A 27,181-nucleotide genomic window follows, 5' to 3' on the forward strand; every position below is an offset into this window, starting at 1 on the left:
AAATTTCTCCTTGGAAAAATTATAATTTAAGTAATCTTCAGGCAATAAGTTAAAGTTTGGTAGTGTAGGGACCACCGTATATATGCATCAGCAGAGAAATAGACTAATGTGATCCTTAATTTGTAATCTTTCAAAATTGAAATATTAAAAAAAACCTAAATGAATCGGTTGGCTGACCAAAAAATATAAATAAAGAACGAATTGGTTCGCAGTTACACCCAAAGTTGATCCTTAATTTGAAATCTGTGAACAGAGTAAAAATTAAATTTTCAGACAAATAAGATTATTTGTTTATTTTAATTTCAGAAATGGTAATAACAAAATTCACTAGTAAACTCTTCCAATCACAAGTAACAGTAATTGTAACAAGCCCTATAAGCGCCTCCTCAACAGAAAAGAAAAGAGAGAACCATTTATTTCCCTTGCCAACAATCCTCTTATGATAATTCAGATAACACATTGTTATGTAAAACCCAAGAGAAGGGAAATGAAACGTACCTTTTCTTGGGTTATGTTTGGAATTTCGTTTTTTTCATGGATAAAATTAAAAATAGTTATCAAGAGGCCATTACAAATCCGGTTTGATGTAAAGCCATGAAAAAAGAAATAAAAGTCCTAAAAAAAATAAAACTTGAATAATTATATAGAAAATCATACATAAATATAAAAATTTGAACAAAATGAAACCTCCCTCCTATATATTAATTGACCCATATGTGCTAAACGGAGCCTGAGTACATAATAAGGTGAAACAAATTTATATACGAATACATGTTTGTAACTTTTTTCAAAAGTTGACAAAAGAAGTATATTTGAAAAAAAAAAAAAACTTGGTCCATATATGTAAATGCATGCTACATCGTGAAATAATGTGGGCTTAATGCGCCGCTGATTGCAGCCCTTGTAAGTGGTATTGGTTTCAACAGTTGATTGAATACCGTATCTTGAAGTATTCTGGTTTCTTAATAAAATATATAGGTGAATTTCACAGTTGGTGCTTCATATACTCTTTGCACAACAAGTGACTATTAGAAAAACAGAGATAATTAAGTAAGCAGTTGCTACTTTCATATACAATTCTTATTTTTTTACAATTTATGTTAATAAAACCCAAGAGAATTAAGGGACTTTTTTCTCTACATAAAGGTGTGACTATCTGCCAAAACACAGTATCCAGTATCCACCGTATATATTTCCAAGACCAAATAAATCTGCTGTGATTTCATAGAATTGCAGACTCCTGCAATTCCAGATTCCATGTTTTAGAATGCACGAATCTCACGAATAATGTTTTTTTATGTCTGGATCTCAAAACAGATGATGGAGTGAATATGGAGTCGCAGGGTCCTGTAATTTTTTGGAATTGCAGCAGATTTATTTCCTTAAATGCATGCGCTCTGGTAAAAACACAAAATCTACATACGCAGCTGCTAGCGTCAGACAACCATACATTGTTAGATTGATTCAAGTCGTTCATTGACTTCATTCCCTTTTTTTTCTCTTTTTAAATTGTTCTTAGGCCTATTCAAAGTCGTCGATGTCAATGTCCTTGTCTACATATATAAAATATACAGGCATACAGCTAGCTAATCTTTGATAATATTAATGCACAAAGTTATCAGTAAACTTCTCCCTTTCTCTCTCCAATTTCTGAAATCAGAAAAAAGTTGAATCCACACAGACCCACTTTCTTTCAGTAGATGGCAGGAGCAATAGCATTGACCGGGATTGGGTGGGTCGTGTCCCCTGTCGTGAAAGATCTCGTCAACAAGAGCATCTCCTACCTAGGAAGCGACATCGCCAAAGGCCTCGAAGATTTGGAGACTGTTCTCCTGCCGCAGTTCGAGCTAACCATCGAAGCAGCACAACACAGCCCCCATAATGCCAAGCTCACCAGGTGGCTGGCCCGTCTGAAGAATGCTTACTTTGACGCCGAGGCTATTCTCCACGAGCTTGAGTACAAGCATCTCAAACGCAAGGCCAAAGGAAAGGACAAGAAGCTATTGGTACTGTTGGCCTATTCATGACCTTTTGTTATTTTGTTTTATATTATATATTTAGTGGAAGGGTGAAATAGTAATTGAGGAGAAGAAGAGTAGCAAAAATTTTCATATTACAAATGATAACTCATCTATTTATAGGCTACATGATGTCTTTTAAATATCCTAGAACATAAATAACATTAATCATGACACAAGTATTAAGTGCATAAATTACACAATCCAACATAGCCCTAGAAATCATAAACATTTAATCTTTCTAGAAAACTCAAAATACATTAACTCAAACATTTGACTAATTGATCAATTTAATTAATTTACTATTTTCTAAACTAAAACATTAATTTCAACACTCCCCCTTAGTTTTAGTTTATTACCCCAATACCTTCAAAAATCTTGCTCAACACAATTTCTTAGTTTCTTCATTTGTCTTGTACTTTTGCACCAAACCATCTGGATTCGTCTCTGTCTTGTAAATCCACTTCAACCCAGCCACATCCTTTTCTTTTGGTTTTTCAATTAATTACCAAGTTTCATTTCTCTTGATTTTTTTTCTCTCTTCTTCCATTACATTTACCCACACCTCCTCTTTGACCACTTGCTCAAAACATTCCCGTTTAAAAAAATTTCATACTATATTGATATTTTCAACTCTCTTACATATTACAAATGATTACTCACTTATTTATAGGCTATATGATGCCTTTTAGATATCCTAGAACATAAATAACATTAATCATGACACAAGTATCAAGTGCATAAATTGCACATTCCAACATAGTCCTAGCTAGAAACCATAAACATTTAATCTATTTGGAAAACTCAAAATACATTAACTTAAACATTTGACTAATTGATCAATTTAATTAGTTTACTATTTCTCAAACTAAAATATTAATTTCAACACTCCCCGTTAATGTTTTAGTTTGTTATCCCAATATTTTCAAAAATCTTCCTCAACACAATTTCTTAATTTCTTCATTTGCCTGGTACTTTTGCACCAAACCATCTGGATTCATCTTTGTCTTGTAAATCCACTTCAACCCGACCACATTTCTTTTGGTTTTTCAGTTAATTCCCAAGTTTCATTTCTCTTGATTTTTTTATCTCTTATTCCATTGCATTTACCCACACCTCCTCTTTGACCTCTTGCTCAAAGCATTCCGATTTAACAACACGTAAATATCATGTAATCTTCTAAATCTTACTAGAGTTGAGTTTGGAGGAGATGAACTTGCCCCGACATTTGTCATAGGAGATTGTGATTGCTCTCTTTCTTCTATTTCTTCTTGTTCATGGCTACTTTCATGTTGAACACTTGACTCCTTTTGTAGTTTATCTTGAATCGGAAAAAAAAAATACATTATTCACATTTTTTTTCTTTCCAATTTCACTTATCTTTCTCATTGAAAATTATATCCCGACTTAAAATCACCTTATTTCTTTTCAAACAAAATAGTCTATAGCCTTTTGATTTTGTGCTATAACCCACACACACACAATTCTCACATTTATCTTCAAGCTTGTGCCTCATCTCTTTCGAGACTATACACATAGCAAATGAAGCAAAAACCTTTAAGTGATTCCTCGATGGCTTTCTACCACCAGACCACACTTCAAATGGTGTTTTGTTCTCAACCGTTTTGTTGGACACCGGTTTAACAAGTAAATCACTATATATATCGCCTTTGCCCAAAATGTCATCGGTAAGCCCTTCTTATTCATCATGCATGGTCCTCGCCATTTCTACAATCATTTTATTCTTCCTTTCAGCAACTTCATTTTGTTCCGGTGTAAAACAGACCGCCAACTGTCTTTCTAGGCCGATATCCTCACAAAAAATTTCAAACTCCTTGGAATTGTATTGACAACCTCTATCACTTCTTAACTTATTAATTAATCGGTCACTTTGTCTTTCATCCATAGTTTGTAACTTTTTAAAAACTGAAAATGCCTCAAATTTTTATCTCAAAAAAGTAAATCCAACACATTCTATGGAAATATCATCAATGAAAGTAATAAACTACCTATTTTCACCATGTGAGGTTGTTTTCATAGGACCGCATATATCAGTATGAATAAGATCCAACGATTTCTTTACTCTTCATGCCTTCTCTTTTGAAAATGATTCTCGGTGAATTTTACCGAGAGCGTAAGCTTCACATATATAACCCTTCTCTTCTATTGTGGCAACCCGTACACCATATTCTTTTTGTGAAACAATTTTGAACTCTCAAAATTTTAATGACCAAACCTCTTATGCCACAACCAAGACAAGTCTTCTACATCAACTTTCAAAGCAACACTTTTTTGGATTTGAGTTTAAGTGGAAAGTTTTTATTTTTCTCCATTTTCACTACCACCACCAATTCTCTTTTTTTTTTCCTCAACTTTGTCATAATTTTTTCACAATTAAACCACATACCCATGCTCAATCAATTACCCAACACTTAGTAAATTTTGTGTCAAGTCTGGAACAAGCAACACATCATGTCTATAATTCAATGATAGTTTATTTGTTGGAATCGGCGAAAGACATAAATTATAGACATGATCTCAACCCGCATTTGTGCATTGGGATTGATCATCCCCTAACTTATTTATTGGTGGGTGATCGGTGAAGGAACGATTTCATAATACAAAAAAACCATCGTTTAACTTTTGTCGGTTTAATATGAATGATGTGAAGCCCGTGTCTACCCCCCTTGCCACCAAATTAAGATTGTTGAGGGAAGATTAGGAGAAGAATGTCATGAGTTCCATATTCTAGTGCAGTTGGGAGTATCATGTATTTGATTGTTTGCACTTAAAATTTTACCTTTCTTTTATGCAACGACAATTGTGCCTTTACCCTTCGACTTCACAACTGCACCTTTACTCATTGTAATTTGAGTAGTGGTGGTTGTATCAAGTTTGCAAAATAGTGACTCATCTCTGGTAATGTGATTATTACACCTGCTATCAACATACCACGCATCTTCTTTTTCAACTACTGATTGGCATGCATAAAATGTGCTTTCAACACCTTTTTCCTTCTCCGTATAATTTGCATTCTCTTTATTTTGCAACCTACAATTTTTCTCAACATGGCCAAACTTCTTGCAATAGTAATATTGAGTTATTCCAACAATTATTTTCTATATGACCTGATTTCTTACAATAATTGCAAGTTTGAGTTTCTCCATTTCTACCACCATGGTTAATGTATCCCCTTTGGTCACATTTTGGTTAGATGACTCTTTTTAATTAACCTTTGATTGAAATGCACTTTCAAGAGAAGAATCACTACGTCTATTTAATCTTTGTGCATGCATCTCAAGAGAACCCATCAAGTCTTGGATGCTAAGGGTAGAGAGGTATTTGGTTTCTTCAATAATGGCTGCAATATTGTTGTACTTGGGAGAGAGGCTAATTAAAAGTATCTCACACATCGATTTATTGGTTAAGTATTCACTCAATTTTTTTAATTTGATTCACCATCTCAATCACCTTAGAAAAATACTATATTAAAGTTTCTTTCTCCTTCATTTGTAAATTCTGAAAATATCTTTTAAGTGTTAAAAAGTTTTATGTCTCTAACCTTTTCGGTACCTAGAAACTCGTTTTGCAAAATCTGTCATGCTCATTTCAAACATGTCGCGCTGATTATTGTTGGAAAAATCATGTCAGTGATGGCTTGTTGAATCGAATAAAGAGCTTCACATCTTTCTTCTTATCCTCCTTATTCTCACCCGAGTCTCAACCTTTTATTTTCCCTTCTTATCTTTTTTTCTTGATAACCTTCTTCCACTACCCCCATAAATCTTGTGAGATCAAGAGAGTCTTCATCTTTATACTCCAGTAGTCATAATTCTCGCCATCAAAGACGAGTTGCGCACCTTGTGGTCCCCATGGACCACCTTGCATAGCCATCGCTAGGGGTGGAAAAAAAGCTCGTAGCTCGTGGCTTGATCGTCACTCGCACTTGACTTGCTCGCTAACAGCTTGTTTGTTACTGGACTGAGCTGTTAACGAGCCAGCTCGCCACTAGCTCGATCCAGAATTAACGAGTTCAAGCTGGGGCCTAGCTTGCTAGCCAACTCACAGCTAGCTCGGCTAGGCATCAATTTGTCAATTTGTATGAATTTGTGTGTATTTTATATTGTCTAACTCAGTCCAGCTCAGTTTAGCTCGATCCAAAAGGTTTGTAGAATTTATTTTCTTTTTAAAACAAGATCCAGTCAAACCCAGCGAGCCAGCTCGTTAGCTTGCGAGCTAACTCAGTCTGGCTTGTCATGATTTCAAGATGAGATTTTAGCTCGGATGCCCTAGGTCCAGCTCACTTGGCTGTAGCTCGGTCCAAAATTAACAAGCTGAGCTAGGGCCCATCGCCCTCTCAACTTTTTTTTATCATACTTTTATAAGAGAAACCTCACTTGAACTCTCACACAACTTATGCTCTGATACCACTTATGTTGGCCTATTCATGGCCTTTTTGTTTTGTTTTATATTTTATATTTAGTGGAAGAAAGAAATTATAAGAAGAAGAAGAGTAGTAGAAAATTTTCATACTATATTGATATTTTCCAACTCTCTTGCATATTACAAATGATACCTATTTATAGTCTACATGATGCCTTTTAGATATCCTAGAACATAAATAACATTAATCATGACACAAGTATCAAATACATGAATTGCACATTCCAACATGACCCTAGAAATCATAAACATTTAATATATTTAGAAAACCCAAAATACATTAACTCAACCATTTGACTAATTGACCAATTTAATTAGTTTATTATTTCTCAAACTAAAACATTAATTTCAACAGGTATGTCTCTCCTCTAAACCCATTATCAAACCTCTTGCAAAATTCGCCGACCAGGTGGCAAAAAAAGGCATCTCAGTTGTCTTCTCAAAAGAGAAAGTTGTTGAAACGACTGAACAAGCTCAAGGAAATTGCAGCAGAAGCCAAGGATTTTCGTGATTTACTGGGTAAAAATTCTGTAATAGCCGGTGACAACCGTTCTGTCACCTCCTCGCTCCTTGCTGACAAAGTTTTTGGTCATGATGGAGAACGTGACCATATAATTAAATTTCTGTTGGATGATGGAGATCATGATGGAGATCGTTACTTGGTTATTGCAATAACCGGCATGGGTGGAGCTGGCAAGACTACACTTGCACAGTATATTTATAATGATCCAAGGGTAAAGAAACACTTTCCTATCAAAATTTGGATCTGCATATCCCAAAACTTAGATATCACTGAGTGCACAAAGCAAATGATTGAGTGTGTCTCAGGAGGGGAATGCCCTCATATACACAATTTACACAATTTAAGTGTCCTACAAAACAAACTCCTAGAAATATTACCTGAATCTGACAATATCATGCTCGTACTAGATGATGTTTGGTATGATAAAAAATAGGAAAAAATCAATGGGATGAGCTCTTAAAACCATTTGCTATTCGAGGAGCAAAATGTAAAATTGTGGTAACTAGTCGCTCATTATGTTCGTTTCCTAATGCATTACAACCTAGCAAACCTACTGAGTTAAGAGATTTAGCACTTGATGATTTCATATCACTTTTGAGATATCATTCAATTGATCGTTTGCAAATCAATAATGCCCAATTAAAGAATGATTTGAGTGATATTGTGGACCATATTGCCAAAAAAATGAGTAGATCGCCTTTGGCAGCAAAAGTTGTTGGTAACCAGCTGCATAAACAGCCAGATATCTCGTTTTGGCGAGCTACTCTAGAAAATGTCAACTTGAGCGACACTAGAGAGATTTTGATGTGGAGCTTTCATCACTTCGATGTGCAATTACAACGATGCTTCTTATTTTGTAGTGTTTTTCCCAAAGGTAGAAGATTTGATAATGAGCTGTGTTATTATTGGGTGGCACTTGATTTTATCCAGCCCTCAGATAATAATAGAAATGTTGAAGATATATGTTTGGAATACTTTGAAATAATGATAGCGAACTCTATTTTTCACCCGGTGGATGAAACTCATAAATGGTATACCATGCATGATCTCTTTCACGATCTTGCAGAAAAGCTCTCTGTTGGAGATTGTTTTAGGGTAACAAATGCTGAGAGAGAAATACCCTCAACTGTGCAGCATGTACATCTCAAAGTTAACAATGAAATTCTGAAAGAGAAACTATCTAGTATATGTAATTTAAGTAACTTGCGTACCCTTATCTTGGGTAATCCATTTCTTGACGATATTAGTGAAATATTTCCCAAGATATCAACAGAAAAATTTAGAAACTTGAGGGTATTAGAAGTATGCTCCAGGGGCTATAAAACACTACCAAGAGTTCTAGGAGGTTTTAGGAGCTTACGGTTGCTAGATATATGCATGAGTTCAATTGAGGTGTTGCCAGATTCAATATTGCAACTCTATCATCTCCAGTTTCTACTTTTACCCTCATGTGTAAAGAATCTTCCAACAAAATTGTGTAACTTGATCAAGTTGCGACACATTGAGCTGTATGGCAGTGATGATAATAAGGTCAATACCTTACCTCCAGTACCTTACCTGGGAAAATTAACTTCACTCCACAGTTTGGATGAATTCCATGTGAGAAAAGAGGAAGGATACAAGCTACAACAACTGGGATGTTTGAAGGAGATTGGTGGCTCTCTAAAAATAGTAAATCTGGAGAATGTTAGAGATAAAGAAGAAGCTATTCAGGCGAGGCTAATTGAAAAACCCAAACTTAAAAAGCTGGAGTTGGTGTGGACTGAGTCAGCTGAAATTAATGACTATGAAAGAGAGGTTATTGAGGCCCTACAACCTCCAACAAACCTGGAGTGGCTTAGTATTGATGGTTATAGGGGATCAACATATCCAACCTGGTTGCAGGAAGGTTTCTTCATAGAGAATGCAAAAGGTGTCAGATTTTACAATTGTAATGCTCTGACAATTCTTCCCCCAAATTTTCATCAATACCGTCATTGCTCTGAAATCGTTCTTGAAAATTTAGGGGCTTTGAGAGAATTACCTACTTTTCCAGAATGCCTTGCTACGTTATCAATCATTAAATGTCCATGTTTGATTTTAGTATGTGAGAATGAGTTGCAAGTAAATGAAAACCAGAGCATATTGGAAAGTGGATTTCTGAATTTTTCTGTTGATCGTGATACACATACACTTGATCATGAACTTAAAAGCTTTAAGCAAATGATCTCAGTAGAAAACTATGGAGAAGAGCTTCAAATTTTGGAAAGCACTGTACAGGATAATGCATGGGAGCACTCCCCAAATATAAATGTAAATAGAGCTTGGTGGACTTATCATGTGGAACGGATGAACTTTATTTTCAGATTCAACACACGAGCAAATAAATTGAAATTACCCTCCATGCTTCTCATCCTTCATCTTGGCTATTGTTGTATATCTGATGGAGCATTGTCAGATTGCCTGAGAGAAATGGTAACTCTTGAGGAATTATACCTATCGGGCATCATGACAATAACCACACTTCCACCAATACAAGTCTTAGAATCTCTACAGAGCCTCCGAGTACTAGAGATAAAAAATTGTTGGTATCTAAGATCACTCGGTGGTCTGCATGCAATCCCTCATCTCCAGAGCTTTTGGATAGGCGGTTGTTGGTGTGTTGACATGTTTAGAAAGTCATTGCAACAATTGGACAAGTTCAAGCAATTTGTTCCAACAGTCAGTGACAATTCACCGCTGCCCCCCACTCTGCAGTCCCTTAAAATTATAACTTGTGTAGTTCCTCAGGCTATTTTAAACAACAATTTTCCATTGCTCCAGGATGTTGAAATTAGAAATAGCAAATTGCAAGGTTTCTTATCAATTCAGCAGCTAACCTCACTTAAATCATTGGTGCTTTATAACTGTCCCGGTCTTAGAGTCATTCAGGGCTTAGAATCTCGTCCTTCTATTAATAAGCTTGGGCTACTTCGACTTCCAGATCTTTCTGTAGAATCTGTTCTGGATTCTTGTCAAGGTTGCCGAGAACAACTATATATCAGTAGCTTGGCGATGTTGAACAAACTTTTATCATCCCAAGATTTTTTTGCTCCGCGAGTTTTGTGTATACAACATTGTGAAGAAGAAAAAATTTCATTTGAGGAATCTGATCACCTTCAATCTATCAAGACTCTCGCATTTATCCAATGCAAAACACAGTACCTACCAATAACTTTGAGTGGCTTCTCTACGCTCGAGGATATACATTTCGAAAACTGTCCCGAAATATCAAGTTTGCCAGAACTTCCAGGATCAGTCCAAATGATTAGAATAAGTGGTTGTCGAGTGTTAAGGGAAAGCTGTCAACCAAATGGTGTAGACTGGGACAAGATCCAAAGGATAGAAGATAGACTGATTGAATGATTTCCAACGGGCTCCAACTTTTGTCCCCTTCTTGCAATAGGTAATAGCTCTTTTTCTCTCTGTTTTATTTATTTCTTTCTTTCTTTTTGCTCTGTTTTTAGTTTTTTTTTTTCCTTTTTATGTGTTTTCATTTTTCTCCATTCTTTGCATGACATTTGACTAAACATCATTGCATTTACAAAACTTATTAAACAATAACATCAACTCTTTGGAAAGTTCTCGAAGGATGACCTGTTCAGCAATAACACTAGAATTAGGTATATATGTACTCAATCAGAGGTTTTTGCTGCTAAATTTCTTATTTGAGCATGCTTTTGTTTACTTGTTATGAATAAATCAAAGTGCACGAGGTTTTAGTTTGAGTCCTAAATGTAAAAACACTAATTTAACTCAACATTATTTAATATAATCTATTTGGCTCTCCTTTTTTCTTATGCTGTCAGTACATTAATGTTTTATGAATATGACAAATTGAATTTATATAGTATATACAATGGCAAAAACCAAGAAAAAACAGAGGCAGTACTGATGCCGATGCAAATGCTGAAGACAACCCGCCTCAGAAAAAAGTGAAGCTACCCCCATTGAATCCGGCAAAATAGAAGGAAAGGTATATTTTCATTACTTATGGATTGGGTACCAGTATCACATTCAGTCCTGTGTACACCTGTATACATCTTTGTTTGGTTTAATCCTTCTAAGCATGTATATGGTTCTGGCACTTTTGATTTTTGCTAAAATTTGAACAGGTTATTAGTGTTAGTACCTGTTGAGAAGTAAGAGAATTGTGTCAAAAAATCATCATAGGCTTATTTAGGAAGGAATTTAGCTAGCAAGCATGCAAAATATAGCTGCTAGAACTTAATTATACATATACAAAGTCTAGCAATTTACGAAAGCAACAAGCAGCTACAATCGAACTGGACTATAAATTTCCATGTAATGCTCATGTAATAGATCATAAAAAATCAATAAAAGTTCATTCTTCATTTCTCAAATCTTAACAGTATTTTTCTTCTGACGCACTGGCAATGAGCGATTTGGTAGCCCTAGTGAAATATAAAACCAAATGTTGCCAATAGTTTTAGTTGTTGATTTATCTGATTTTGTTCTTACCAAGAGTATGATTTTCTTTTCTGCTAATGTTGACCAGAAAAGGAATGCTTCTTCCAACGGCTAAATGCTCTTTCTAACGGCTCTTGAGCCTTATATCCATTATAAATAGAACTTTGGTATATACTGTATACTTATGTGAAAATCAATGAAAATTAAATTTCTTTCAATTTCATCGCAAAAAATAGTTCTCTTCCTCATTTCTCCCTTCAGTTTTACTTAATTTATATAGGCTTTTGAGAAATTTGTGTGGGTACTCGGTTATATTTTTGTTTTGTGTTTTAACTAGACAAGACAAAGAGGCGGCCATAAAGAACTCCGATGGTAATTCAAGGTATTTGCAATCCATTTGCTCGATTTTCTAATTAATCTGATTAAATTTTTAAGTCGTATTTATCTCTGGTTGATTACTCTTGCTGTCCCAGAAGGAGATAGCAGGAGGAATTCGAGTTTTTATTTATTTAATGGGGATAAAAAGAAAACAGCAGTCATGTCCCCACCACACAGGAGACGTTGGAACCAACCGATAAATAATTTAAACTGCCACACCTATATGAACCAATCGTCCTCAAGCTGGTCGACCCGATTTGAAATTTAGTTGTCCTACAAGATTATTTACTAAAATATCTCTGAGGAGTATTAAACAATATAATAATTAGTCAAAGCATCTCAGAAGATCTGCTTATCTCCCTTTTTATTGCTAGTTCTTTGTATAGATTGCCTGTTTCTATTTTTTTTTGTCATTTATGTTATAGGGGTTACGAACAAGACACCAGTTAAAATTAAAATTCAAGAGTGAGGATGAGAGACACCCAACACGTGTGTGTGATGCCATCATTCATCACCTCATTGGTTAACTCTTATTCTTTTTTTATAACATAGATTTCTCCAATTCTCAAACTTGTTTGATTGTTCATCATAGGATGGTATTGAAGTGATACAAGAATTTCAAAAAATATAAACCAAAGTGCTGACTGTATTTTTTTCAATGTAGATAAATCACAATTTGAGAAGGTCGTTATAGAGATTTTGGAGATCCAAGTAGATAAAGTTGCACCAGAAGAATCAGAGTCCTCGTCTCACTCTCAGATGAATCTCTAATTCTCTGAAACTTGCTTTTCAATCGTTTAATATTTGTGGCACCATATGCACATGATCTCTGATCTGTGTGTTGGAACTACAAACTGACACGTTTAGTTGGTGCCACACCAGATCTAGAGTAAATCAAGGAAGTGGATCAGGCCAAATATTTCTTGAAGACGAATCAAGACATGTATGGTGGAAGAACAATTTGTGTTTTCAAACTCATTTCTGAAGGCTAAATAAGAATCGGGTTGCATCAGTTTTTGTTGGAAATAATACATTTGGGTACACTTAGCATAATCCAAACTCTGTATTTTTGCAAATTATAGCCTTAGCTATTTTCTTTGCTTTCCTTTTCTTTTCTGATAAACAAACTGGTTCGTGTACTGTTGCTCTTTTTCTTTTCCATTAAAGCAACTGGCAAACAGCTAGTTACTTGGGCTAATAGATCCATTAATTATATTCTTTTATTTTTATTTTTAGCATTATGTCGTTATCCTTAAAGGCTAGTAAAGCCTTATATGATGTATCTATAGCTGTGATGTAGATATGTATTGTAAATTTATAATCAATACATCAATAAAAGAATCCATTTAATTATCTCGCTAGCTGTTTTTAATTGTTTTTCCATTCACACCTAATCAAAGTTCTTTTTGTCGATGCCTCCTCTTGTTCTCTGTGTTTTGCCGATAACATGTTATCTTTGAGCATAATGTGCTGTGTTCTTTCTATCTTACCCTCTCTCAAATAACTGGCCAAACAGGTTAAGTCTGATACTAATGTATATGAGAGCCTGACATGGAGGCTCATAGCAACCTCATGAATTATCAACGATTTGAATCTTATGTACCTATTTTTTTTTTCTCAATGTTGAGTGTATTTAAGTCTAGTTGCCTTGGATTGGCTTAGGAGTGTCAATATATTCTAGTAATTCATATAGGGGCGTTTGTTTCTCACTATAGGTCATTCCAAGGAATGTAACCGTTCAAATTTTTCCATGTGCGAATCTCAACGAAATTCTTTTTTCATGCGTGACCACGAAGATCAACGGATGAGATCAGAATAACAGGTTCATGTTATTCCTTTGGAATAACAACATATTTATTTCCCTTGCGGAGAGGCTGTCCTTTACATGCATTGATGAGGAAAAGGTCGATAATACCCCTGAAAGCATTGATGAACCAAGTCCACTCAAAACACCCAAAAGAAAAACACCACTAAGAAAAATTTCTGATGATTCTCCCTCGACATCAAATGGAAAAATTGTTCTTTAGGAGAAGAACCAACAACCGCGCGCTCCACTAGTTTTACCTTTATTTTTTGTTTTGTTTGAATATTTATAATTTTTAAACTATATCCAATGCGTTTCGGTAAATAGATGCGCATTAACTGAGGGAATCATATTTCTAACACATCAAAGTTACAATTTAATTTTTATTAAAGAGCCTCGCTGTATCCAGTATTTTTAGATGTTTTTTGTGAGATGCAAGTATTTAATTTTTAGATGTTTTTTTTGTGAGAATTTAACTTGCATCTCTTCGCAGTGAGACAGGAAGAACTCATGCTACTGATCTAAGTTCACGGTTCAATCAAACTTGCAAAATTATTCACCTTTTTGTTCTTTTCTATCTGGCCCGTAATTTTTAAAAATACCATTTTCCCAAAAATGATAAATTAAAATATCACAATTCTGTGAAATTTTGAAAAATAGTATGGCCGCATCCCCTAAGTATGGTCACCTTTTTTCGGGCCGCATCCCCTAGATATGGCCACCCTTTTTTATTTTTCAAGTTGAACTGCTGCACGAGAAGGCAAAAAAAAAGTGGCCGCATTTTCTATATGCGGCCATGCTATTTTTCGAAATTTCACAGAATCGTGGTCTTTTGATTTGTCAATGATGGAGTCCGGACCATCCGATCAAAATCTGGCCCATCCTGTCCGAGATGGAATGCACAATGTTCCTTTTACATTCGTGCTAAAGCAAATCGAATGGTCCAGATCTAAACTAAAATTTGAGTTAAACTCAGGTGATATGAATTCGTCAAGCATGCATCTACTTGCACAACTTCAACTAACAAGAGCAACAATTAGTTGGCTCTGTTACCAGCTTTTACTCTCACTCTTTTGAAATAACTCTTTAGAAATCCCATGAAAGTTCAAAATTTTTACCAAGTCTTAAAATATTTCACATAATCAGCTAGAATTTTGATCAATGCAGCCGCATAAAATGTAATAGTAGTACTGTATATCAGCATTTGTGATCAAAATTTCAAGCATAGCCTTCAAAATTCTTACACCAAACGGATATGGAAGTTCTTTCTCACAAATCAGGGATATAGACATGCAAAAAATATCTCAAACTTGCAAAATTATTAGAAAATAATTCCACACAGCTAATACTGTTATGGTGATTTCCTGTGTGCATTTTCCTTCCACGAGTATCCTCTGCGGTACCGGATTGCATAGAATACTTCCAGCTGAGCCAAAGTCACTTTGGAGCCTGTTTGGAATATAGGAGTCTGCTTTGAGATTCGTGCCAGAATAAGACAGACGGCTCAGATCACATTCCACACTTTCCGGTACCGCGTTGAATCTGAATTATAGTTCTACAAACAGCCAAACGAATGATTTTACAAAAAAAAATTGATTGCCAATGCTTGTGTTTAATCATTTAATAAGACATGACAAACGAAAAATGGCTTTACATTATCTATATTGCTAAACAAACAGAAACCATCATTGTTTCAAATTTTCAACTACAACTAGAACTATTTAATGAAAAATCAAAGAAACATGTTTAAACAAAATGCTATGTGCAAAGAAAGAGAGAAAACTATAGAATTCTTTTTCCTAAATGTACTTTTGGCTAAAAGGGAGCTTTTTCTAAAGGTTAGTACATCCCTTTAAAAATGGGGCTAGTTCTACAAATGCTTGCTCCGTGTTCCTCGTAATCTTCTTTTGTATGACAAGACTACAAAAAGAAAAATAATATATATATATCAGAAGAGTGAGGCTATGGTACTAGGCATAGTGCACATTGGTTCGTACAATAGATCAATATCTTTGTTTTTGAAGTCCAAACAGTCGATCTTAACCGTTCAACATGAGCTCCGGTTGAAAATATAATTACAGACTAAATTTTACAAAATTTTATAATTTTTTAGTATTTTATTAGATAGGTAGAAAATCACTACTCACGAATGGTGAGATCAAGTAATTTTCTACCTATCTAAAAAAATAGTAAAATAATTCTTAGAAAATGTAAAATTTGATCTACAAGTACATTTTCATATGAAAACCATGTTGAATGGTTGGTAGTGCTTTGAAAATGAAGTACTTGCAATCCTTAGTGGTGTTAATGAAGTACTTGCAATCATTAGTAATGCAATTTCATTTAATAATGTCCAAAAGTTACTTGCAAGTACAAATGTCAAAGATGAAAGGAATAAACTACAGAAAAAGATACTACAAAAGAAGGCTTAGAGTTCCAACTTTGTAGGAAACTTGACAACTTGACAACAGTAAAAAGTAAAAATGAAATAAGAGTTCCAACTTTGTAGGCAAGATTTATGTGATACATATATCATACTTATAAAGAAATGATTGGGTTTGGTGCATGTTATATACCATTCATCAAATATAATTAAAGCAACATTCTATCATTACCGAATGGTACTCAAATTGCACAAATTTAAATAGGTTGACAATCTATTTATCCAACAATGCACCTATATACTTAAAAACATTTTTATTTTGAAATTATTTTGAATTGATTTGAAATATATTGTCAAGATTGTCAAACAATTCCATTATTAAGGGATCCCATGTCCTAAAATATTGACCAAAAGAGATGGCGTGCGGAAGTTACATTGATTCTAAGGCTTATTTATGACTTCGTGTACTGATAAATACAGGATGGATATTGTTGCTAGAGAGAGACAGAGAGAGAGAGAGAGAGAGTTGATTACATCATAAAATTCAGGCAGAGATGCGACAACAGAGCCTCCAAACCAAGCTGCATATCCTTGAATTGGATTTGAGGCCACATTCACTTCAACTGGTTGAGGCTACAAATAAAAATTCATTTCACATTATTATATATAAAACATCACAGTAAATACCAATACTTGCATATCAAGATGAATGGACAAAAAGTAAACAAATAGGTAATATTTTAAATTAATGGAAGTTAAGAGGGTTAAACTGACTTTGACATCTAACCCAAGCCGGGCAGTATTTGCTGCAATTCTATCGTCTACAATCTTTTTTACGCTATTTTGCAATCTCTTATAGAAGTCCTTGAACATTGTACCTCCACCAGCTAGCACTATGTTCTGAGACCAGTACAAAAAAAAAAAAAAAATGAATCAAAATGCAAATCGATTTAATTATATTCTTTTCAGGGTTCAGTTGCTAAATTTGGACTAAATCAAGTTAAATTAAGGAAAACTGAGGATGAGTTGAGGCATCTCAGATTTTAACAGCGATTCTACTCATCGACCCCAGCAGGGCTAAATTGGAAAGAACTGTTTCTCTAAAGAGGGATGCAGGTTCAACTCTCGAGAATACTCGGCTGTATCAGGGCCCTTTAATAACACACACACACACAAAAAGGGTACTACCTTATATAAAGCTCTCCTGGTATCTATTGGTGATGATTGTACACATTTATCTATCAGATCAGGAAGAGCGGTGGTAAAATCTGTGCAGTAAATCTCTGGATTGAAAAAGATCTGCAAAATGGAACATTAGTTTTACATTAGTGGTACTCTCTACAAGATGCTGTCACTACATTTACGTAAATGTTGGGGACCAAATTGTAAACAATCTAGGATGACAGCATCATTCAGTAATTAGAGTGCAAACAAAAGTTGCAACAAAACTGCAGTTTCGATTCCTATTCAGAGAAGAATGAATAACCTTCCTTTTGTTTTATACACTACAAATTGACATATTGAAAAATTTTAGAGGTAAAATGCATATGGTAAAGAGTGAGGCTATGGTACTATGCATAGCACATATTGGTCTGTACTATGGATCAATATCTCCATTTTCATCGAAGTCTAAACAATCAATCTGAACTGAACTTGAACTTGTAGATCAAATTTTACATTTTTAGGATTTTTTTTACTATTTGTTTAGATAGGTAGAAAACCACTTGATCTAAAGATTCTAGACCATTCAAAAGTAATAATTTTTTACCTATATAAAAAAATAGTAAAAAAATTCTGAAAAAATGTAAAAATTTAGTCTGCAAGTACATTTTTATGTGAAAATCATGTTGAACGGTTCAGATCAACTATTTGGACTTTGAAAACGAAAATATTGATCCATAGTACGGACCAATCTGCACTATGCATAGGTTTTTTATCGTGTTTATCACTCTATAATTAAAATCCAAAAAAAAAAAACATGGTTATTACTATTAAAAAAAATGAACACACCTCTGGCCCAAGAAAGCGCTCATATCCGACATCAACAGAGTAAGGAACTCCAGTTCGAGGTTTTCTTCCCGACCATAATTTAATGTACTTATCAAGTTTTTTATCGTGCCTCTCAAATTCCTGATATCAGATAGACAAATTTGCTAATATTAAAGTAGGAATACTATAGAAGGGGCAATATAATAATTTGACATTATATGCACCTGTTGAGGAAGATATAAAAAAGAATAAATACCTTGACAATATCTGTACAAGAGTAACAGTATAATTCTTTTATTTTACGAGCTGTCTCCATGGAATCCTCGGGTGGTATAAGTTCCCCCCTTTCCTACAAATACAAAATAATTTTAAAATGAATATTATAAGCGGTAAATAATTCACAAGTAGAAAACTCTTCCAATCACTGGTCAATATAGTTGAACTCAATCCTTATATACTTAATCCAGATAACAGTTTATAATATACAATCCAAGAGAAGTGAAAAGAGAAACATACCTGAAGAAGCTGCAAAACGAAGTGGGTCACATCATTACCCGAAATAGGGAAGGATTTCATGCTACTTCCAATTACATATCCATTCACGACTGGCACCACTTGTGGTGCACCATCTCCGATGTCCACCACAACACCTGTCATGTCAGACTGATGAACCATATTATAAGAATAAAACTATATTCAGTCTGCAAGTATCATAAAAATTCCCAGCAAGTATTGGCCATAAGTACCAATTTCTGTGTATTAAAAAAAATAATAATAATAAGAGTACCAGATTCTAGTATGTTAAAGAATTAAGAGTGCCGATATCATTTGCAAATGAGAAACAGGATTTTCCAATTAGATAACATCTTCATATTTTTTTGGGGTCATACATAAAAAAAAGAATCAAGCACTTAAGCTAATAATATTACACCATAGAAAGACCAAAACAAGCAAATTAAGTGAATGATATCTCTTAAAACTTAAATCTAGAAGTTCACATAAACTGGGAACCCAAAATCGGCATCTGCTTTGCTAATTATAATTCAATTTGTGTTATTAAAAAAGGACAAACTAGGATTAATTAACATCAATTTATATGTTTGTTAATTTATTTTACTATTATCTTTTTATTTGCACATAGACACCCCCCCTGCCCCCAAAAAAAATTAAAAATTAAATAAACCAGGGAGTGACATCAGTACTCTCAGTATAAAACCAACCTTAGGGGTGGAATAGCCAGCGGCAAGAGTGAGCATGGATTGAACTGCAATATACAAACCAGGTACGTTAAATGTCTCAAACATGATCTCACCCATGTACTCCCTGCTCTCTGGCGTGGTTACGGGGCTGTCGGTGAGTAGGAAATAGTGCTCCTCCGGGTCGCACCGTAGGTAGTTGTATATCGATTGCTGCCAAAACTTCTCTAATGTGTCCCAATTCTCAACCTGAATATATAAAGTGCATCTTGAGACTACTTTTGCTGAAAATATATATATATATATATATCCTTCTGGTGTAGCATACCATTTTTTTGCTCTTTGAGGTACACCTTGTACCTAATGTTTTATGACATTTTGATGAAACTTTTCTGAGTTGTTAAGCGATTTGTTATATATAATACACCTTTCTATAACCAATATTCAAGGATTTGTATGGTGCTAATTATGGTGGTGGGTGGGGGAGGGGGCATTAAATCATTCTCAAACCCAAAAAGTTGAGAAGTTTGAATGCCCTCAAATTTATGGAACTTTTTTCCTTGTTAGCAAGGATTAAAAGTGCCATTTTCTGTGAAGTATACTGATTTGAATTTGCTATAGAAGATAAAATTTATCTATTTGTATGATATATACCCTGATAGCAAGTACTAAGGCAATGTTATAGGCAAGAATATGCATTTCCTAATCAATCACAACAACTCCAAGTTCCACTTTGAATATTTTTGTCAAAAAACCCATAAAATCCTAGCTGGGAATGACTGCAGAGTAGGCCCGATATCCATCATCTGATCCACTTTAAGATCCGTGCACGCTCATGTCAATTTTCGTGTGCACAGATCTTAAAGCGGAACGGATGGATCTCGAACCCATCTGACCTACTCCATTCTTGCTCGGAATTTTTTAGCATGACTCGCATAATCTTTTTATACCTGACTATTACGAATGGGTCGGTCAAGACTGTATATACCACCTGATCGGGTGAGAGCCTCATCACCTATCATAAAATCAAGGTCGGCCATAACACCGGCATTGTATTGAGCTAACCAATTACTGTTATCACTTGCATCTGTCTGCCTTAGATTCTTTAGAAAAGAATCATTCACACCCACTACTGTTGGAAGAATAAACGACGGTTCCGAGTTACCAGCAAATCCCAGTTTAGAGTATCTGCAGTTACCAGCAAATTCACACAGGATTATCAAACCCTTGACCAAGTCGATCAATCAAATGAAAAGAAAAGATGAGAAAGTGGAATCGAGGCAAACCCAGTTCCGTTGTCGAAGATGACGGCAGGGCGACAGGTGGGGTCCATGGGAGAGAGAGAGGAGGGATGCGGTCATGGTAATGCCAGATCAGCAGCGGCGCGGCCAATCGAAAGCCGCCATCTCAGCTCAGCTCCGATTCCCTTCTCGCTAGCGGTATCGTTTAATCGTTGTTGTATTAATAACACCAAAAAAGTATACGATGATGACTTTTAACCTCCGACCCGATTTCTCGTTGGATGTCGTTGTGACGTTGTTTGTGCTCCTGCACCTGCACGGAAGTATACTTTATTCTACTAGTTACTTTCCCAGCTGTACCTTGGTCGATTCCAGTTCGGATCTCCTAAAGTAACCCAATTTTTCAGTTTAGATTTCTACCGTTACATCCTAATCGAGCCGTCAGATTAAAGAGCCCCGTGCGCTCCGGATTCGAATCGGACGGTCCAAATCTAAACTAAAAAATTAAGTTACTTTAGGGAATATGGACCTGTTCGATTCGACCCGATCCGATTTGATCCAACTTTTGACCCTTTTTTCGTCACGCTCCTCCGTGTGGAAGAAGTACATGTGCGCATTTTTCATTGAGCGAAGGGGGTCCAACGGGTATCGGACCAAATACGGTATGATGCTCGTTCGATCCCATAAGAATCATGCATCCTTTTTCGCACGAGTATTGACGCATATCTAACGGTCAGAAAGGTGTTTCGGACTGAATTTGGTTAGATGGTTATTGGATGCATCCCGCTACCCATTATTCATTTTCCCTTATCTTTTAATATTCATGTATTGGCTGTTACAGATTATTTTAAGACCCAGTTGGGGGGCCGATAAGCCCAATTCTATCGAATTAACATCTGGACCAAATCCGACCCAAATCAATCCGGAATAAGTGAAACGAAAGTTAAGAATTGCTTTGAACCTTCTAACGACAAGAATCAGATTCCCTGAAGTAATTTGAAATTTGAGATTGGATTCGAACTGTCCGATCAGAATCTTCACGAATAATAAAGGAACCCGAATTCTGATCGGACGCTATGGATCGAAAATAAAATTTGAGTTACTTTAGGGAATCATCATACGAACGACAACGGGTCGGATCTCAGAGAGCATCTCGCTGATTTCTGGAAACCGCGCTGTCAGAAGCCAAATTAGCACCGTTCCTGCACGCATGAGAGGGAAGAGGGTAAAGGAAAGGTAGAGATGGCGACGGTGACTCCAAGTGGATTGGTGAGATCATCGCCAAGTTTCTGTACATGCACAGGTGGCAGCAGGAGATGCATCTCCTCCCGCAGTTCGGGGTTAGCTCCGTCTCTCTTCTCCGTACGGAGGTGTAATTCTTCTCCCTCTGAATCTCTATATGCATTTAACCATGTGTAGATTGAGAATTGAACTGTTGTTTCTTGCAATTGAGGTAGTTCTGGTTGTTTAACACTTTTGGTATGTAGTTAAAACTGTTGTCGAGAAATTGATTCTTCATAGTGAGATCATATTTGCTACATTTGTCAATAGGGATGAGAAAATTGTCTAATATATTTGAAATGGGGAAAGTTAGTTTGTTTACATTGAAATTCAATTGATAAAATTGTTTAAACTTTAATTTTTAGATAAATCAAAAGTTCTTTGAAAAGATGAGATGCTAGGAAACTTGGATTTTTGTAAAAAAAGTTCCTTGAATCAATTATTTCCGTTTATGAAACATTCAAACTCTTCGATGAGATTTTGATGAACTTCACTAATGGAAGTTTTACAGGATGACTATGAGAAAACATAGGATGGTTTGTTCCTCCTCACCCGTTGTTGCTACCAATGTAAACAGTGCTAAGAATAAATATGAGGTGTGTATTATAACTGCAAAATTATATTTATTGTTTCTGAACTTTTAAGTTAGAAAGTAATGTCGTTGAGAAAATTGTGCTCACTCGTTCCCTCTCTTGTAATAAATATTCCAATAAAATAATCTCTAAATTAATTACATTGGGGATAATATCTGACTTTTGTTTCAATTGAGTTGATCTGTTGTAGTAAAGTATGTACTTCTCATTTAATTTTAATAGCGAGTCTTTGGTTTGCGATGTCAGAATCCAAGTTTTTCAGAGAAATTAGATGGTCACAGAGGAATAAGAAATGAATCTGACGTGCTTATAGAATGTCGTGATGTTCACAAATCTTTTGGTGACAAGCATATTTTGAAAGGTGTCAGCTTGAAGGTGCATTTATATGCTTGCACGCTTTTCCTTTTGATTAATTTTGAATCAAAGTATGTAATGATACTAATGTTTTCTTACTTTTCTCAGATAAGGCACGGTGAAGCTGTTGGAATTATTGGCCCATCTGGGACAGGAAAATCAACAATATTAAAAGTTATTGCTGGACTCCTTGCACCAGACAAGGTAAACAGACTGGCATGACAGTGCGGTACCTTCTACTGATTGGACCTTCTTTTATTTGTTTTCATAAATCGCCTTCAAAAGATTTTTACAATTGCACCAGTATTTAGTATTTACTAACATTAACCAGTATATAGTGGGTGGGGTTTTGTCCAAAGGAAGTCGGACCTAAACTGTCCGATCGGTGCCAAAATTTGTAAGGATGCTTTAGATTCACGGGGCCATTTAAATTTATTAGTTCAAATCATTTGCACAAATCTCAAAGCTGGTTGGGCGATTTGGGTCCGGCTTTGGATAATTTTGTATAAAAATGTGGTATTGAGCTACAGGATCTCTGTTCTTATCCCAAAAGATACCAGCTGAAATATTATTGATGAGATGCATGTCCTTATTTTATTATTAACTGATTAGTCTTTATCACATTTTTCTTTTTTATTGAAAGGGTGATGTACTAATTTGCGGGAAGAAGAGACTTGGTTTGGTTAGTGATGAAGAGATCTCGGGTCTTCGAATTGGTCTTGTATGCTGTCTATTTTGCATTTTATTTACTTGCAAGATTTGGACATGAACTATCACATTGACATAATTGCTATTATACCAGGCTTGTATAATTTATATATCAACCTCTAATTATTATATATTTTGTTCATTAACCATAATAGGTTGGTTTGGTACAGTAATGATCGGGACAGATATTGGTTGATGTAGAGCTAACTTCCAGATTTTTATTTACTGCTTTATTTCTTACATGTATATTTTTGGCATCAATGATCAATCTGAGGTTTTATTGATCCGCTCAAGTACCAGAAAAAAAAATTAAAAAGCTCAAAACAAAAAAGTTCTGTATAATATTTCTTTCACTTATCTTAAACTCAAAACTCTTAAATTTGATTGAATTGATCATAATATCATTGCTTTCTGACACAGGTGTTTCAAAGCGCAGCACTATTTGATTCGCTGACAGTTCGTGAAAATGTTGGTTTTCTCTTGTAAGGAGTGTTTTCCATTTTCAACCAAATTCAGCTGCAGTCAATTTGATTTTTCTCATTTGTTATTTCATCTTTGCCTCTTTGAAATTTAGGTATGAAAAGTCTAACATGCCTGAGAACTGCATAGAAAAGTTGGTAACGGAGACCCTGGCGGCTGTTGGGTTAAAAGTGTGTTTTCTCCTCATTTTGATTTTCATCTGTTTTCTTAGATTTACTGTATTACGATGGCATTGAAATTTGTGCATTAGAACTATACTAATGGAAATAGTTTCTGGCCTTTTCGTCATAATATGAGCTCATCCTCATCTGAATCAATGGATACATTCCTAGCATTTAAACAAGAGTGAGGCTATGGTACTATGCATAGCGCAGATTGATCCGTACTATGGACCAATATCTCTGTTTACAAAGTCCGAACGGGTGATCTGAACCGTTCAACATAATCACCATATGAAAATGTACATGTAGATCAAATTTGACATTTTTTAGAATTTTTTTACTATTTTTTTATATAGGTAGAAAATCACTTGATCTAAAGATTCTAGACCATTCAAATTAGTGATTTTTCTACCTATCTAAAAAGATTGTGAAAAAAAATCATAAAAATTTAAAATTTAGTGTGCAAGTAAATCTTCACATGAAGATCATGTTAAACGGTTCAAATCAATTGTTTGAAATTTGAAAATGAAGATATTAATCTAAAGTACTGGCCAATCTGCTCTATGCATAATACGATAGCCTCAGCCTTTAAATAATGTTAAAATGAAGCAATGTTGTCTAGGATGCAATACTCATGTTTTGTTGTATATTGTCTATGCAGGGAGTGGAGGATAGAATGCCATCTGAGCTATCAGGAGGCATGAAAAAACGAGTTGCTTTAGCCCGGTCTATTATATATGACAATACAAAAGAGACCATTGAACCAGAGGTTGGCAGCTTTGTCACATCATATTTTCATAATTAATATTTCGTCTTGGGAGTGGAGTAAAATGTAACCAATTTATTATTTGATTAGGTGACCATGAGCCTGGGCCTATCGGGGTCCATATCCCCTAAAGTAACTCAAAATTTGAGTTTGGATCAGAATCCGGTCTGTGGTTGAATTCACGAGGCCTCTTTAATATTCGTGCAGATTCTAATTGGACGGTCTAGAATCAAACCCAAACTTTGAGTTGCTTGGGATATGAATTTAACCAATCCTTGGTGCATATAAAAAATATTTAGAACATGACTGGCTAGAATGACCTAATATGATATCAGGTTTTATTGAAATCATCCAAATTTGTATGAACATTCTTCTACTAGTTCTTTAATTTTACTATATGTTTTTTTTTGTTAGGTGATATTATATGATGAACCGACAGCAGGGCTTGACCCAATAGCTTCAACTGTTGTAGAGGATCTGATTCGATCGGTACATATCAATGGTCAAGATGCTCTCGGCAAGCAAGGGAACATCGCATCCTATGTGGTCGTTACACATCAGCATAGCACTATTAGACGAGCTGTTGATAGGTACATCTGATCGGAACAGCACCATTCTAATAAGATTTTCTTTTTATAATTTTTTTAAAGCCTTTTGTTTTATGCTCGAGTCTCAGTAGATCATAATTATACAATTGACTAACTTAGAAATGAAAATTTAAAAATTTTGGTCTTAATGTTGTGCTGACGTGCTGGTACTGTACACCTAGGGCATTCAAATGATCATTTGAGTTACAACCGAATTAAAATAATCAAACAAAATTTTATCCGGTTTTCAAAAATCTAATTGAACCAACCGAATTAAACTTGCCAACCAAATAATAACCTAACCAAAAAACTGAAGTAAATTTCGGTTTGTTTGGTTGAACCGAAATAAGAGATTAAATTTCAAAAGGTCAAAACTCAATACATACACAAATACATTCAATAATCATAGAAATGTATATCAAAATATATATCAGTCAAACCAGAATAAGAGAGATTAAACCGAAGTGATTCAAGTAAATATCAAGTAAATTTTAATTTGTTTGGTTGAACCGAATCATGGGAGATTATACTGAACCAAATATAAAATGTCATAGTAATTCAAACATTCAACTGAACCAAACCATTTAATCCAAAATTTGTCGGTTCAGTTGAAAACCAAATAAACCGGATCCAATGAACACCCCTATAAGTACCTGACTTGTTATTTTCTCTTGCAAGGTTGTTGTTTCTTCATGAAGGAAAGATAGTCTGGGAAGGAATGACAAATGAATTCATGACATCCACAAATCCTATTGTTAAACAGGTACTGATGGTTGCATTGATTCTCGACTGAGGCTATGGTACTATGCATAGTGCGGATTGGTACGTACTATGGATCAATATCTCCGTGATCTGAACTGTTTAACATGATCTCCATATGAAAATGTATTCATAGTTCAATTTTTACATTTTTTACAATTTTTTTAGATAAGTAGAAAATCACTTTTATCTCAAAATTCAAGACCATTCTAAAGTAGTGATTTTCTACTAATAAAAAAAATAGTAAAAATGTTCGAAGAAAATGTAAAATTTAGTCAATTACATTTTGTTGAACGGTTCAAATCGACTATTTGAACTTTGAAAACGAAGATAATGATCAATAGTACGGACCAATCCACGCTATGCATTGTGTCATAGCCTCACTCTTGATTCTCTAATATTCTCTTTTTCTCTAATTTACTTTCTGAATTTTGTATTTCTTGCAGTTTGCTTCAGGTAGCTTGGATGGCCCAATAAAGTATTGACTCAGCTATTAGCAATCTAATTAAGAAATCAATTTGATGTGTATTAACAGTTACGGGATTTATCAATTCTCTAAAAGATGTCAAATCACGTCAAGTGATATTCTTGAATTCATCACAGTTCTATCAGGCTCCCGTTTTTTTTGTTAATCTTACAAACAAATTAGAATGAAGTAAATATACATGGAAAGAGAATAACTTTAATGTACAAAGTCTTCTTATATTCAACGAAAAGAACTTTCAAATTTATTATTAAGGAGGGTTCAAATGCACTATGATTTTGTGCTCTAATATGTTTCACATTCTTTATTTATGTTTTTAAAATCTGAACACTCAATTCAAACTGCTCAACATGATATTCATAATAAAAATGCTTGGAAATAAATTTTATATTTTTTAGAATTTTGTTACTATTGTTTTACGTAGGTACAATATCACTTTCTCGGATAGTTCAGAATTTGATGTTTCACATTCTTTATTTATGTTTTTAAAATCTGAACACTCAATTCAAACTGCTCAACATGATATTCATAATAAAAATGCTTGGAAATAAATTTTATATTTTTTAGAATTTTGTTACTATTGT

The 27,181-nt window shown here is 34.7% G+C and overlaps 3 protein-coding genes and 1 pseudogene across 5 annotated transcripts in view; 3 read left to right on the forward strand and 1 right to left on the reverse strand.

The window, feature by feature from the left end:
• Positions 1 to 12,681, forward strand: part of LOC144561698 (disease resistance protein RGA2-like) — a 40,894-nt gene extending 28,213 nt beyond the window's left edge. The window contains exons 7-8 of the mRNA XM_078310757.1: positions 12,237 to 12,333; positions 12,476 to 12,681. The gene's annotated coding sequence lies outside the window, so the exon portion shown is untranslated. The remainder of the gene's footprint in view (positions 1 to 12,236; positions 12,334 to 12,475) is intronic.
• LOC144568020 (disease resistance protein RGA2-like) lies at positions 1,637 to 10,368 on the forward strand (annotated as a pseudogene). Its single transcript, XR_013515585.1, has 2 exons — positions 1,637 to 2,011; positions 6,817 to 10,368. The product of XR_013515585.1 is annotated as a disease resistance protein RGA2-like (transcript).
• Positions 12,682 to 15,218: 2,537 nt separating the features above from the next.
• Positions 15,219 to 20,756, reverse strand: LOC144561809 (actin-related protein 3-like). Its single transcript, XM_078310908.1, has 10 exons — positions 20,470 to 20,756; positions 20,134 to 20,371; positions 19,208 to 19,432; positions 18,504 to 18,650; positions 18,244 to 18,336; positions 18,009 to 18,128; positions 17,187 to 17,297; positions 16,773 to 16,898; positions 16,533 to 16,631; positions 15,219 to 15,535 (listed from the first exon to the last, which is right to left on the reverse strand). The coding sequence occupies exons 1-10, from the start codon at positions 20,514 to 20,516 to the stop codon at positions 15,455 to 15,457; spliced, it is 1,287 nt and encodes a 428-aa protein (XP_078167034.1). The 5' UTR covers positions 20,517 to 20,756; the 3' UTR covers positions 15,219 to 15,454.
• A 747-nt stretch (positions 20,757 to 21,503) lies between these two features.
• Positions 21,504 to 26,807, forward strand: ABCI13 (non-intrinsic ABC protein 11). 2 transcript variants are annotated; one of them, XM_078310927.1, is made up of 11 exons: positions 21,504 to 21,794; positions 22,217 to 22,301; positions 22,545 to 22,673; positions 22,761 to 22,856; positions 23,296 to 23,373; positions 23,781 to 23,842; positions 23,935 to 24,010; positions 24,663 to 24,770; positions 25,182 to 25,357; positions 26,033 to 26,117; positions 26,560 to 26,807. In XM_078310927.1, the coding sequence occupies exons 1-11, from the start codon at positions 21,667 to 21,669 to the stop codon at positions 26,596 to 26,598; spliced, it is 1,062 nt and encodes a 353-aa protein (XP_078167053.1). In that variant the 5' UTR covers positions 21,504 to 21,666; the 3' UTR covers positions 26,599 to 26,807. The 2 variants fall into 2 exon arrangements, with proteins under 2 accessions (XP_078167053.1, XP_078167046.1); XM_078310920.1 differs by having other exon boundaries at positions 21,587 to 21,794; positions 22,521 to 22,673.
• Positions 26,808 to 27,181: the final 374 nt, after the last annotated feature.

Source organism: Carex rostrata, chromosome 1, assembly GCF_964058835.1.
Source record: "Carex rostrata chromosome 1, lpCarRost1.2, whole genome shotgun sequence".
Lineage (NCBI taxonomy): Eukaryota > Viridiplantae > Streptophyta > Magnoliopsida > Poales > Cyperaceae > Carex > Carex rostrata.

What these genes read in the sequence shown, in the direction of transcription:
- LOC144561809 (XM_078310908.1), bottom strand. Translation starts at nt 20,516, where the DNA reads ATGGACCCCACCTGTCGCCCTGCCGTCATCTTCGACAACGGAACTGG. An exon ending in GACCCATTCGTAATAGTCAG is followed by an intron (nt 19,433 to 20,133) that starts GTATAAAAAGAT and finishes TTATATATTCAG; the next exon opens with GTTGAGAATTGGGACACATT. An exon ending in TCGTTTTGCAGCTTCTTCAG is followed by an intron (nt 18,337 to 18,503) that starts GTATGTTTCTCT and finishes TTGTATTTGTAG; the next exon opens with GAAAGGGGGGAACTTATACC.
- ABCI13 (XM_078310920.1), top strand. Translation starts at nt 21,667, where the DNA reads ATGGCGACGGTGACTCCAAGTGGATTGGTGAGATCATCGCCAAGTTTC. An exon ending in GTGCTAAGAATAAATATGAG is followed by an intron (nt 22,302 to 22,520) that starts GTGTGTATTATA and finishes TAATTTTAATAG; the next exon opens with CGAGTCTTTGGTTTGCGATG. An exon ending in TGAAAGGTGTCAGCTTGAAG is followed by an intron (nt 22,674 to 22,760) that starts GTGCATTTATAT and finishes TACTTTTCTCAG; the next exon opens with ATAAGGCACGGTGAAGCTGT.